Raw genomic sequence first — 14,130 nt, 5'->3', positions numbered from 1 at the left:
TTGTCCCTTTTTTGATGTGTTTGATCCTTTCATGAAGCAAATAGATGCACTGATTAAAACAAAACCACCCCTCTTCCTTGCAACATTACAGCCTGGCCATTGCAATGTTGTGCTGATGTCTGAAAACAAGAAAGCAAACCCGATCAGAAACAATTGTGGACTGGATTAGGCAGCTCTCATTGCACGAAGAAAGTGAAATGTAAACAACAAACAGCAGCCAGAGGGAAGTCAGCAGCACTTTAAAGGCTCTGTCACTTTCCATAAGCGAGGGAGCTGATACCTCAACATTTTTATTTTAAATAGCATTTCATATGTGCATTCTGTCAATAGTCTGTACATATTCCTACAAGATTACTCTATCCAAATTCATTTGAAGTAGCTGTCTTTGTCTTTTGCCTCTTCTACTGAAGACTAGCATGTTTCTTGAGCTATTTATTGCATGCTAAACAAAAGGGTAAGAAAAATAAAACAGCACGTTATTTTTATTTTAAATTCATTGTTGTAGCTGCATATCGTTTTAATATGCTTAATCAGGACTATCGATAGCGAGACAAGCCTCACAGCTTTTAGATCTTAATCTTAAGTCACTAACACTGGTGGAAGCCTGTCTGGTCCCTGTTTCTGGATCAGGCCCTTGTGCCTTTCCTCCTGGGGTTCTCCACAGCATTCAGAAGGTGTGCACCTGAGTTTCAGTTAATTCACGTGTGTTCAGGCCCCAGATGTGATGTTGATGTTATAGTCTGATTTCTTCTAGGGAAAAAATGGACCACATTCTGCACTTTGACGGTAAGTGCACAGGTAACAGCACACAGAACTTGGCTCAGATATTACTTACATGGATGGGCCAAGCAAAGCTGCTCGTTGCACAGCCTAGGGGTACTCAGAGCTTCTCCTTCTGCAACAGCCCATTTGTGAGCTGGCTGGGACAGCTACTCCTCCAGCTGTGGTTCACTCTGTGCAGCCTGAACTGAGCTGAAGGGGAGGTGAGCCAGAGCGAGCTCTCCTCTATATTCACACCTGCTAAGAAACAGGCACTGATGAGGCCTCAAGCTTCCTTCTCCAGGCAGGTCAAATTTGGGAAGGTTGCTTCTGAATGCGGCAATTGTTTAATCCAGCCTGGAGGCAGGGAGAGAGAAACCACACTGGAAAGGAGCTTAGTTATTTTTCAATTGAAGTTCAGCTTGTTTCTGCTCAGAGCTCCGTGAGCTTTGTTACCAGAGACTGCTGAAGAAAAGCAACAGACTTTGTCCAAAGGAGCAGAGTCCTCTCCCTGGACAACAAACCATGTCTCCCTTTTGATGGGAGCATGGCAACATCTCAGCAAGAGAGCTGTGTCCTTCAGTGCAGAAATTCAACTTGACAGCCTTCACTTAGCAAAAGTGATGTTTGACCCACACTGTTAGTAAAACATGAGAAGGTCACATTCTCATCCTGCATGGTCCTATGGCACAGTCTGACAACTCCACTATCAGCAAGTGTGTTAATTTAGAATGGAGTTACAGAAACAAGATGTGGGGCATGCTTTCTTGTCATTTCAGAGGCTTGCTTTGTGGATTTGGGGTTATTCCAGAATGCTTTTTTGTTTTGTATATAACTTTCTTATGAGAAAATCACAGTAGATTGGTCTATACAAGCTGTGAGCAAGTTCCCCATTGACTTCAGGTGGAATCATGTTTGACCGAGCCTAAGGAACTCAAACATTAACAGCAGGTCCAAGAAACCCCTGAAAAAATAGCTCTTCTTTATCTGCAAAAGAGTTTTATTCTCATGTGCAGTATGTGTTTGTCTTTTTTTTCCCTTCTGTTAATAGGCCAAAGTATGGGGGTAGATACTGCCTTGGAGAACGAAAGCGGTTCCGAATTTGCAACATTAAACCATGTCCCCGCAACAAGCCATCCTTCCGCCAGATCCAGTGCAGCCAGTTTAATCCGATGCTCTATAAAGGAAAACTATACAAGTGGACGCCAGTGCCAAACAACAGTGAGTCCAAGATAAAACCTGCTGCAAAGTTTCAATATGCAGTGCCAATTAAAAATCTTAAATAGATTTTTGCTAATGATTTATTTTTGTTGTTCATGTCTGGAATCTGTACTGACCACCTGTAAAGGATTTGCCTTTCTTTTCCACTACTCTTCTGGAGTATTTATACTGTATTTTAAATTAAGTTTGTGGCAGGGTTTGTAGGGTTAATATATGTTTTCAGAGATGGTTATTTAGAGTGAAGGTGATTCCTGTCGGACTGAATCCAGGGACTGTGACAGGGCAGCACTGCTGGAGAAAACAGGAGACAGAAGAAAGTGTGCAGATCCCCTGGCTTGTCAGGTTTATTTACTGTCTGTTTGCTTCCTCAGTTAATCCATGTGAGCTGCACTGCCGGCCAGAAGATGAGTACTTTGCAGAAAAGCTGCGGGATGCTGTCATCGATGGGACCCCATGTTATGAAATGAATACAAGCCGGGACATGTGCATCAATGGAATCTGTAAGGTATGCCTTGAGTCCAGCCACTCCTGGTGCCCAGGCAGGGAGCCCGGGCACGGCAGAGCCATGTTTAGCCGAAGAGCAGTCCTGTAACATGGGAAATGCAGGTAGATGTGCTCTATCCATTTCCTAGGCAGACAGTGTCCCCTTTTTGCATTCACCAAGAGGCTCAGTTCACTCGTTTTGTAATTCACCCTTATGTGAGCACTCAGAAAGACCCTGAGTGTTTGTGCCTGTGACTGTGCCCAGAAACTTGTTAAACAGAAACCATCCCCAAACTATTCTAAAGAAGGTGCTTGTTAGCTGCATTCACTGTGTTTGAGGAGAGGATGGCTGCAGGGACTCTGCCTGCTGTTCTCCAAGCAAACATTAACTGAAAAATTGTGTTACTATTTTTCTGTATGGAAATGAGAGTGACCTTTCCTTATTCAAATGAGATTGCCTGAGATATAAAATATAGTGGTATTTAAGTCTGTTTTGGTTCCAGGGAAATAGAATACAAAAACAAGAAAATAGGGAGGAATGATTTATTTCAGAATAGTCAGAGAGATATAGAAAGGAAATGTTGCACAGTTGCCACGGGCTCTCACACAGTCCATACTGGCTGATGTTGGCCTGAGCTGCTCCTGGAGGCCTTTGCCGTGGAGATTTCTCACCCTGCCTTGGCAGCTGCTCCCAGCGCTGACCCACCTCTGGGGACAGCTGGGTCCATGGGATTTTTTCTTCCTTCGGGATTGTTGTTCCTGAGAAGCTGACAGCTCTGCATAACCTGGGAGCTGCACACTCAGCCAGGGGCAGGGAATAGCCTGTCTACTTTCCTGGGCACTGAGAGGCCTTCAGCTGGAGCGCTGTGTGTGATTTGGGTGCTGCGCTTCAAAAGAGTTGTGGTGGACTGGAGAGGTTTCAGAGGAGAAAAGGCACAACAGTGAGCAAAGGACTAGAGAAAACACTTATGAGCAAGAATTAGAAAAACTGCACATTTTGAATAAAGAATGCTGAGGGGAGACACAGTGAGTCTTCAAATATGCCAAAGGTTGCTGTGAAGAGTGAGACTGTTCTCTGTGTCTACTGGGAATAAGATGAAGTAGGGTGAATTTACATTGCAGCAGGGAAGGTTTAATGTAGAGGTAAGAAATGCTTCTGCATGTGCAGACAGCAAAACACTGAAACTTCCTTCCTTGGGGTTTTAGGCAGTAGCAGATAAGCATCTGTCCAGACCAGTGTTTGGCAGGGCTGATCCTGCCCTGGGGCATGGGCTAGATCTCACTTTTTAGCCCTATTTCCTTTGAGTCTGGAAAATGGTAAGAATTGCACCCTCATTCAGTGAGTCAGGTCTGCTGTAATCTTGAATAAAAATGAACTCTGAAAGACTTCTCAGAAAAATACTAGTCACAGTCATAACTTCTTCAAGACTGAAACCCATGTCTCTGTGGGTGGACAGGCACATTTATGTCTGCTCTTTGCAGAGAAGTGTGCTCTCCTGGGGGGACTCATTGTCCCTGGGGGAGCCTCTTCCTTTACAGCTGCAGGACTTGCACCTCCTGCAGCCCTCAGGCCACCATCCTGGCTGCACACCTCACCAGAGCCCATTTCCCACTCTGCCCTGATGCTGGGAGTGACAGAAGTGACACTTTTATTCCTTGTCTTTCAGCTTGCAGCTCTGAGCAGTGGCTCGTGGGCAGAACAAGGATATGCCTTAGAAACCCTTCAACTAAAACTCTTAGCACGAGGGTTTCTGCTGCTGTGACCACAGCATGCTCCTGCAGCATGCTGCCAAGAAGTCTCTGTTTCTCAGACTTCTTTGACCTCCAGATCTTTCCAAACAGTATAACTAATAGAAACAAGCTCCACCAACTATTACTAAGAGATAGGATCCCACATGGCTGCAGGAGGCTCGTGCTGCTGTGGAGCTGCCATGGGACAGGCAGCCTGCCCAGTGCTGCTACAGCTGTGCTGCCAGGGATGCAGATGCCTCTCCATGTCCTGCAGCAGGTGAATTTCCGGCCGTGCCTGCCTGCAGTTTGGGGCTGCAAAATCGAGCCTGGAAAAAGTTACTGCTCTTTGCTTTGCCTATGAGTCAAATGAATGTTAAGAAATTGGGCAAGTCTGCAGCTCTAAATAGCCTGTGTTGATGCTGGCTGGAAAGCCACCTGCTTCTGTTTTAGAAGTAAACTCCACCCACAGCACTTAGAGGAGGGAAATGTATAGCAAAGTAACATCCCTGTGGCTAAAGGCAAAGCAAAAGGCAAGTCCTTATCTCCCTGCTATGGCTTGCCAGCAGCTCTGTAGCAGTCATGAGGTTGATCTCCAGCACATGTTTGAATGTGCTGATGTCTCAGGGGCTGCCCATGGGAGAGCGCAATGAAGAGACTCAGGGGAGGAAGCAGGGACCTGCTGATGTGGGTCTGCACTGGCTGTGGGAAGAAGAGATTGCTGAGCAACAGCAGTGCTCACAGACTTTCCCAGAGCTCTGGGCGCTGCTGAGGGCCTTCATTCTCCATGCAGCACAAAGAGCAGCAGGGAACGTACTCAATAAGCAAATTTCCTTGCAGACTTCTATATAAAAAACATCCGTGGAAACTAATTCCTCTTCCTGACTGTCACCAGTAGCACCAGTCACAGCCCCAGTGGCAATTGCTCTGCACAGCAGGAGACTTTGAGAAGGTCCCATTTCCTCCTTTAATAGGATTTAAATTACTTCAAAGGCTGCAGCTCACAGATGTGCAGGCACTGGCTTGAGGGAGAGCTCAAGGGTCATGATTTTTACTTGGCACATACAAAAGAGTGAGACTCGGCAGCTCTCTGCAAATGTCAATATATTTAGTCAGAGCTAACTGCACATAGAAAATTCTGAGTGAGTGTAAGCCTGCTGCTGACATTGACATCAACATTAAACCTGGCTCACTACAGACTATTGCAGTAGCAAAAATAGTGCTCCTTCCCTAATATGTGTGCGAAAGTGGCTCCATGGATATTTCCTCTTGGAGCTAAGACTAAAGGCTCCGCGTTGGCACAGAAACTGGAAAGACTCTTGGGATATTATACTTCGGCTTTTATTGTGCAAAATCAAATGGAGTCTATCCCTCTGTGAAGGTCAAGGGATTTGGCAGCTACCTGGATAGGAGGTGTGGAGAATTTTTGCAGAATACAAAAATATTCTCTGGAAGTGTTTTAAAACAGAACTAGTAGGGCCCAAACCCAAGAGGCTTTCCTGGCTAGGCACAACATTTAGCTCACATCATCAGGCTCTGCTATCCAGGGAATTCTAGACTGCAGAGCAAAATAGGAAACGGTAAAAACAAGATGTGGGTCTTGCTTTTCGTAGAAGCGTGAATAGAATGGAAAGATTGCCAGCATATATTAAAGAGTCAGAAACAAGTATATCCTACTTAGATATGTTACAGCCCCTTCTCAGGAAGGACTGCAGCTTATATGAGTATCTCTCCAGTCCATGATCATTATTTCCCCCATTAAGGATGAACATTTTCCCATCAAAGCTAGTTCTCATCATTGTTGCTATTTCCTGTGTTTGACTGTTGGTCCCATAGTAAAACTCCTGAGTGGTCAGAGCCAGCTCAGGTTGGGTCCTCCTACTGTGGGGCCCTGCATTGACAGGCTGGTCCTGGGGTTTGTATTTCAGAATGTGGGCTGTGACTATGAGATTGACTCCAACGCGGTTGAGGACCGGTGTGGCGTGTGTCACGGCAACGGCTCCACCTGCCAGACTGTGAAGAAGATGTTCGAGGACAGCGAGGGGCTGGGTAAGGCTGTGTGGCTCAGTCCTCTCTGCACTGGCTCCTGTGGGTGGTCATGTTCCTTGTCCAGCAGGGGCAATGCGATGGGTGCCAGGGTAAAACCCAGCCCCTACCCCAAGGATAAAGGGGCAGGACACAAGAGGTAGGGCAGTGATGAGATGGAGTAAAGCTGTTTTGGTAGGCAGATGGGTCAGATCGTGCACACAAGAGGCTCATGCCACTATTGCAGAAGGCCTGGGACTGCTGAGGCAGGAATCCTCTGCCTTGGGAATCCCATGCATTAAATCTGGTCCAGTTGACCGGAGGAGCCATGGGAGCAGCGGCATGTTCAGATAGACCCTGCCGGTGACCACGGCTTTCGTAGCCATTCCCTGGAGCGAGCAGCCTGCCTACTCAGCTGGTGAGCCAGCAGGACAAGCTCTTGCATACGTGATGTGAGGGCAGGATCTGCGCAGAGATGGCATCGCCGGTCCTCAGGCTTAGCCTTCCCCTCCTATGCAATAGGAGTGGCCAGTGTCTCAGGTGGATACTCTGGGGCTTAACTCAAGGAGTTTTATACAGTGATACAGACAGAAACTGTACTCCATTAAGAAAGAAAATAAAGTAGCATGCCCAGGACTGATAGCAGTTGCCTAAGCCCCCTCCTAACCAAACACATCAGTGCAAACCAGTCAGGTGAACAAAATGGAGTTTGAGCAAAAACAAAGATCACAGCTGTTTGAGAGGGGGGGAAGAGTGGATTGTTGTTTTAAATGATTTCCTTAAAACAAACACCCATGGTCTATAGAGCTTCTTTTTCCCTTTATCAGCAGTGCAGGGTGACAGAGGTTGGTTTGCAAACAAAATCCCTTTGGTTACATTGCTGCAGAAATTTCCATGTGAGAGAGTGGAAGCAACATATAGAGAAGCAAATTGCTTAGCAAGTGCTATTGTTCCTGAGAGCTATGGATGGCACATTCAGGAAACTGAGGGAGATAGGCTTTCCTTTCAGTTTTACTTATTTGATTTGCACTCAGAAGTAAAAGCCAGGCTCACTGGTACTGTTCATTTGGAGTCTTTTTTAAATCCAAACTTGCTTAGATAAGATTTGAGCAGTAGCACAGGGAGGTGTGGAGTTGATTATCTTTCCACTTCTTGCTCCTCAGAAGAAAAATTTCCATTTACTGAAAACAAATCTGTGCAGGCTGGAGCCATTTCGAAAAGGTTTAAGAGGATTTGGAGATTGAAAAGGGCATAGTGAAAGTATAGTAAATGCCTTGCCAGTGCTCGTGTGAGAAGTGCTTCATGCTCTGGTGGGCTTTCCCAGCAGAGAACGTAACTAAATTCAGTGCAAAATAGTGTTTGTTGCCCACTGGAGAGGAAAGGCAGTTTTGTTTGAGCCCACCACACAGTCGCAAAGATACAGCAATTGATCTGATGTTGGCAACTCAACCTGGAGGATGGATTGTGCCTGGCACAGTATTCCTTGATTGGCCTGAGACTAATGTTCAGTTATGTTCCTAGGGTATGTTGATATTGGGATTATACCAGCTGGAGCCCGAGAGATTAGGATTGAAGAAGTTGCAGAAGCTGGAAATTTTCTGGCCCTGCGGAGCGAAGACCCAGAGAAGTATTTCCTGAATGGTGGCTGGACCATCCAGTGGAATGGGGATTACAGAGTGGCTGGGACCACCTTTACCTATGCAAGGACAGGAAACTGGGAGAACCTCACATCGCCAGGGCCCACTGCGGAGCCCGTGTGGATCCAGGTATTGTCTGGGCTCTTGTTGGTCATGGTCAGGGTACGTGGCAGGGCTGTGTTCGGGCGGTCCATTATGGCACTTAAAATGGGCATTATTTAGTCCATTGGCACAATGACACTCAAAAAAGCAGAAGTGACTCACCTGCTTCCAAGGGCAAATGCCTCCATCCCCAGCTCGAGGATGAGGGACGGGGCCAGTAGCACAGGGATGTCTATGCCAGGAGCAGCCTGACCGCTAGTCTGCTGAGGAGCACAGCACCACCTCCGCCAAGGGACCGGCCAGCTGCCCAGAGCAGACTGTGCTGTGCCCGCCTCTCGTCATGCAGTGACTCTCTCTGGGAGCAAACATGATCTGCAGCCAAAAAGATACTGCTGGCCTGCAGTGCCTGTTTCAAAATTAGTGGGTGGATCTGGCCCACGTTCTTTCCAGCTGAAGCTAGTCCAGTCTGCAGCATTCCTCAAAATATTTACATAGGAGAGAGAATATGAAAAGAAATAGCCTGCTTCCTGAGGTCATTTCTATATCTTATCAGCAGTAGGGGAAGAGATCACAATGTTTCTAGCAGGGCTAACAAGCCTGCCAGTTAAAGTGGGTTTTGGGAGCAGCCCTGTGACTGCGTCCCCTCACCCAGGTGTGGACAGTGAGGAGTTATGGGGCTGCTGCATCGTGGTGCCATGCATCGCCGCAGGAAGGTGGCCTGCCATCGTCCCCCTGCGATGCGGTGCACTCCTCAGCGGCACCTTGCCAACCTCTGCACTGCCTCAGGTCTTGGCAAGAAGCGTGGCCCTTTGCCGTAAGGGGTGAATCACCCTCGGCTCTCATTCCTTGCTGGGTACACAAGCAAGTCTGAAACACAGATGATGCTGTCAAGGGCATTACAGGTCAGGCTCCACTTCATAACAAAAACACTTGGGGCAGAATTTTAAAATCCTAAGGATAATTTGACATTGCCTGAAACAAACAAAGAAGAAATTTCAGTTTTACCCTTTTTTTCCATATGGGAATTTCCATTAAGCTACTTCTCCCTCTAGATGAGGCCATTATTTTCATCAGACCCTGAGGCTTTAACGAGGCTTGCATCTGTCTTGGGAGTGACATTGCCTTTTGTTGGCCATTGGCAGTGGAGAGAAAACCTGGGACCTGTCTCTGTGCCTAAAGTGAAAAGCTGATTTTGGACAGGAGAGATTAGAATTAACCACATAGTCCAAAAATGTAATATATTAAAAAATACCATTGCACAAATGTATTTTCAGGATGGTGGAAGTGAGGGGGTCTCCTGCTCCCTGACAGTGTTCACTTCAGAAGACCTCCCTGAGTAGAGCAGACTGTCATGGGAGCAGACTGAGCAGTTAATGAATTTCAGAGTTTATTCATTTTTAGAGTGAACTGTTTACTCTAACGATCCCAATACCTCCGGGTCAGCAAGAGAGTCTTTGTGTTTTCAGACATAATGAGAATGGGTATTAGTTTCCCTGCAGCTGGTAAGTTACTCATGGTTTCTAAAAGGAAAGTTACTTTCCCAAGTATCCGAGGCTTTCCAGTGAGTAGCCCAGGCAGTCCAAACTCATTTCTGTTGTCCTTCATCCCCAGGAAGCCTTTTCTCAGATTCATGTCTGGTGTGTCACTCTTCATCAGAGCCCTACTTGAATCTTACTAAACCCCTTCTGAATTGCAGTAGCAGGAGTTCTGGTGCTGATCTGAAAATTGCCCTATTTCGCAAACAAATCCTACTCTATTAATTTTCACCTTATTTCCATGGAAAACAGTTGCCAGGGGGATTATTTTTCAGCATGGTTTATATTTTAATGAGCTTTGCACAGCTTTGCAGGGGTTATAAATATCTGTGCAGAGGCCAGCTGAGAGGTAACAAGGCACCATGACTTAAGGGCAGCTATTCCCATGCAGATTTCCAGGAAGCCATTTTCTGCTGCTGTTGACATGCCTTTTGCCCCTAGAAACGACAACCAGGCTGAGTTAATAGTGAGGACTCTGCCGGTTAATGTAGAGCTTTTGAGAGCCAACATCCTCATGGCCATAAAGCCAGCTTTTCCCCAAGAGAAGCCCATGGGAACTGTTGCAGTGACTGTGGCACAGGCAGGACCAGACTGAAATTTCTTGTGGTACAAGATCTGGTCGTTTTTGACCGCTGCAGTTACAAATCCGAACAATAAGTGTCTCAAAGGATTACGTAGTCTGCAGTGTAAAAATATGTCTTTGAAATCAAACCAAACAGGACATATGAGTGAATTACACTTGGGCCCTAGAGGTTTGCTTGATGACTGTATTTTAACCTTGTTTTTTCCCTTTTAACTACCCCTTGATAAATGAAGAAGAGGATTGCCTCTCCTGGGTGTTTTGCCTTAATTAGTGCAACAGAAGAAGGAAATAAGAGAGTCCCTTAGTGAGCTGCAGCCTGGGCTCACTTATCTGGGGAGAGGAAAGAGGGAGCTTTTAGAAGTTTTGGGGGTTTGTAATTCTGCAGAGTCCAGATTTCCTAACTTAGTTTTGTTTGCATTTGCCTCCTCTGTGGAGTGCTCTGGTGAAGAGGGAATGACAGCAGTGGCTGACATAGATCTACCCTGGGATATGAAGCTTTTTTTTATGCCTGCCAAAAAAACTGCATCCCAATCAGAGCTATGCTGGAGGGCAAAGGGAGTGCCCCATCTGGCATCCCTGAGCCAGGATACCCCTGTACTGAGCAAAGGGGAGGACAGTGGCTGTGCCACACGTCTTATGTCCTGGCTGTGGGCCATGTCTGCGTGATTCAGCCATGCCTTGGCAGGAGACATTCTGGACCATGCACCACTCGGGTCCAGCATGGCAAAAAGCCTCTGCCTTTAGGAATGAGCAGAGATATGGCCGTGCATCAGCCACAGGAGCAGCAGAGCTCCCCCTTGCCAGACTTAACCTGGTTTACTGCAACCTCCTGTAGTGTGTGAGGCTCAGCACCTGGGGTATGAGCATGTCGGAACTGCAGAAGGGCTGTGGTAGGGACAGGACAGGTGGCTGACAAGGTGGGTTTGTCCCAGCAGACAGCCAGGAGCCGATCCCCATGCTGCTGTTTCTGCCCTGTAGTTAAAGCTCAGCATCTGAGCCCGACTGTGCTTTCACGAGCACCAGCCCTCTTTGCACAAGCTAGCCCTGGAGTCACACCTGACAAAGTCAAGCAGCCAGAAACTTTGCATTTCGCATTTGTGTCACAGAAATGGTTTTAGCAGACATTCAGGAAAAATGTGAGAGGAACCCTCAGTTCATCTTGCTCCAAGTGTTGCTTTCCCCTGTTAATGTGATCACTGGCGTGCATAACACCAGAAAATCTCTAGAAAGCTGTCTGGGATTTGTAACCTGATTAAAACCTTTTGACAAAAATGTTTCAATATTCATGAAGAGGTTTTGGAAAGATGCCGTCTCTCTTGCCAAAGCTCCAAGAACAACAAAGCTTTGGCAATAATGGGAGCACTTAGACTGAAAAAACAAGGCTAAACTCACAGGCTTTCGAGAGTGCTGATTGGTCCTGGAGATGCTTTGGACTGCATTTATATTAACTGCTGTAGAAGCTGCTTCGTTCATTTTGAAAACAGCAAGAATCACATTTCAAGTGGAGAGAAATTAATGAAATTCCTTCAAGTGTATTTCGCCAGCCAAATACTGCTTGGAGCTGGCTGCTTGTCAGTTATTTCCTATTTTCCTAAGCCGTTCTTAGACCACAACAGGTCAGAAGTTACTCTGGGAATGTCTTATTCCAGGACGTAGATGAAGCCCTGCTGTCACTGTGCACGGTGCAAGGGTGTGAGGCTGCAGGGCCAGATACAGCCTTGTTGCACTAGCCTGTTGCTACCTGACGCACACACTCAGCAACTTGGAGGTGCAGATCTGAACTAACGTGGCTCTAGAGCCGAGGCAGTTTGGACGTCCTGCCCCAACCTCTCCTGCGCCCCAGCTGCATGTGAGCGTGGGCCAAGCAGGCTGGGCTATCTGCTTGCGGCTCAGCAGACACTCTTGACCTCTGCTCTGCTCTGCAACTGTTTTGGTATCTGCTTAGTGAGGAGTTGTGTCTGCCCAGCAGAGTTTTTGATGTGTGTGCGCTCAGCACAGGAACCCCCAGGGAAAGCCCAGGGACTGCTGGAAAGCGACTGATGTTCTCTGAGGCCACTAGGTCTGTGAGTCCCTGAGTGAGTCACACTCTGGAAAGGGTGTGGGCCATCCGCGCTGCTTCAGAGTCAACCTTACCTGGGCTTCCCTAGCAAATCTTTCAGCAGCCTCATCTGAGCCTTCACCAGGAAGGACACACGGCACACTGAACCTTGAGAAGGTCCTTGGATGGGCCTGCATTTGGCGGTGAGACAGAACAGGATTATCAGGGCAGTCCTTCCAGACTGTGTCAAGGGAGACATGAAACCAAAGTCCTGGCAGTTACCAACGCTCTTACTGTTATTGTTTTGTTATTATCTTATTTTCACGTAAACCTGATGAACTCAGCAGGGTCTGCTGGGGCAGTTCCATTGCCTTTACACTGGTTTGGCCATCTGCTATTATTCACTCTTTGGCAGATGGATGCGTAGTACTGCTGGGGTAGCAGCCACAGCGTTGCTGCCCTGCCAACAGAAAGTAAGAGGGGACAGGTGCTGCTCTCCTCCAGAGCTGGCCAGGGAATGACGTCCCTTATGGCCGCGCTGGGCAGGTTGTGCCGCATCAGTGCTCTGTTGTCTCCTGACTGACACAAAGTGCTGAGAAGCCCTTTGGCTGCAACAGCCAACCCTGATTTCTCTATACAAAATATGTCTCTGATTGTCTGTGTCTCCCCACAGCTATTGTTTCAGGAAACGAACCCAGGCGTCCGCTACCAGTACACCATCCAAAGGGAGTCGGAGAGCGAGAACGAGATTCAGCAGGCAGAGTTCCTCTGGCGCTATGGCTCCTGGACAAAGTGCACTGCTACTTGCGGCACGGGTGAGTGTCCCCCCGCCCCGGCCAGCACACTGCCGCAGCCTGGGCTGTGACGCCTGCGAGTGCAATAGAGGAGTGGATGAGCCCCAGAGTATCCCTGTGACACAGGCATGTACAAAACTCCAGCGATGCAGCACATGCCATTGGAAATTGCTTTTTCATTTTTAGTCCCCTGATCTGTTTCTCATTCTAGAAGATGCAAATGCCAGCGGGACTGTGACAGGCAGGGATTTCCACCAGGGTACCAGGCAGGACTCCTGTGCTGGGGCGCAGCACCACCAGCCATGGCAGGCTTCTGAGATGGGCAGGCTGTGGCAAAATCGGCAAAATACGCTGTTAAGAAAGTGCTTATAGCCAGTGCCATGTTCTACATCACACCCTGAGACACATCAGAGCAGTCTGCTGGCATTTGCCTTAGAAATTCTTTTGTCTTTGGTTTCAGTAGGTTAAAAAGGAAAAAAGAAACATCTGCTGAGGTCATAAATATCCCGTAACCCCCCGCTGCACTCAGCAGCAGGGAGTCCACGCTTTATCAGCTCTTTCCTCTTGGCTTGGTGTCCTGTTACTGCGCCGGTTGCTCCTAAGCCTTCAGGTTGATTGAAACAAAAGAGCTTTAAAGAAACCAAACAAACATCAGATGGCTGCTCTCCAGCCTGGCTGACCCTCTGGCGGGAAGGGGACCATTTCAGGAATTTCTTGGAGAGCAAATTGGAGCCTGCCCCATGCATCGCCGTGGCTGGGCTTATGCAGGGCGGCCCTGCCGGCACCACACGGCCACCACAGCAGGGGTTTCCTGCACTACCCATCACTGGGACCACGGGCCTCTTCGTCCCGTGGATACTTTCTTCTCCTCTTCCTCCCTTCTCCTCCCCATGCAGGGCTGGGAGCCGCTGGCTGGGCTGGTTCTCATGAGGGGCAGGGGTTCTGGTGTGCTGACATGGGCTGCAGAGGTTTGTAACCGGCACCACAATGGGAAAAGCAGGGAGCAGCTTCTCTCCCAGCCTTGGTGCAGGATTTGGGAAACCGCCTTCTGCCCAAGGCGTCTGTCAAATGCACCTGCATTTGCTGATGTCCCTCAAGGAGGGCAGGAGTTAGAGAAGTCCAACCGATCTCCTCAAACCCTGAGGCACATCCGTGCCCTGAGCTGCTCTGAAGCTGAGAGGGGGTAATGCAGCAGCAGCGCGATGTCCCAGCGCGGGCCCTGGGA

At 48.0% G+C, this 14,130-nt stretch overlaps 1 protein-coding gene across 2 annotated transcripts in view; it reads left to right on the top strand.

Moving 5' to 3' along the window:
* The window catches only part of ADAMTS7 (ADAM metallopeptidase with thrombospondin type 1 motif 7), a 77,839-nt gene that overhangs the window by 29,313 nt on the left and 34,396 nt on the right, over nucleotides 1-14,130 (top strand). For both annotated transcript variants that reach the window (XM_062583558.1, XM_062583559.1), the window contains exons 12-16: nucleotides 1,811-1,980; nucleotides 2,352-2,485; nucleotides 6,120-6,240; nucleotides 7,738-7,982; nucleotides 12,785-12,926. In XM_062583558.1, coding sequence (XP_062439542.1) covers nucleotides 1,811-1,980; nucleotides 2,352-2,485; nucleotides 6,120-6,240; nucleotides 7,738-7,982; nucleotides 12,785-12,926 — 812 coding nt within the window. The remainder of the gene's footprint in view (nucleotides 1-1,810; nucleotides 1,981-2,351; nucleotides 2,486-6,119; nucleotides 6,241-7,737; nucleotides 7,983-12,784; nucleotides 12,927-14,130) is intronic.

Source organism: Rhea pennata, chromosome 10, assembly GCF_028389875.1.
Source record: "Rhea pennata isolate bPtePen1 chromosome 10, bPtePen1.pri, whole genome shotgun sequence".
NCBI lineage: Eukaryota > Metazoa > Chordata > Aves > Rheiformes > Rheidae > Rhea > Rhea pennata.
Note: the sequence above shows the minus strand (reverse complement) of the source record. Positions and strands in the feature narration are given on the sequence as shown.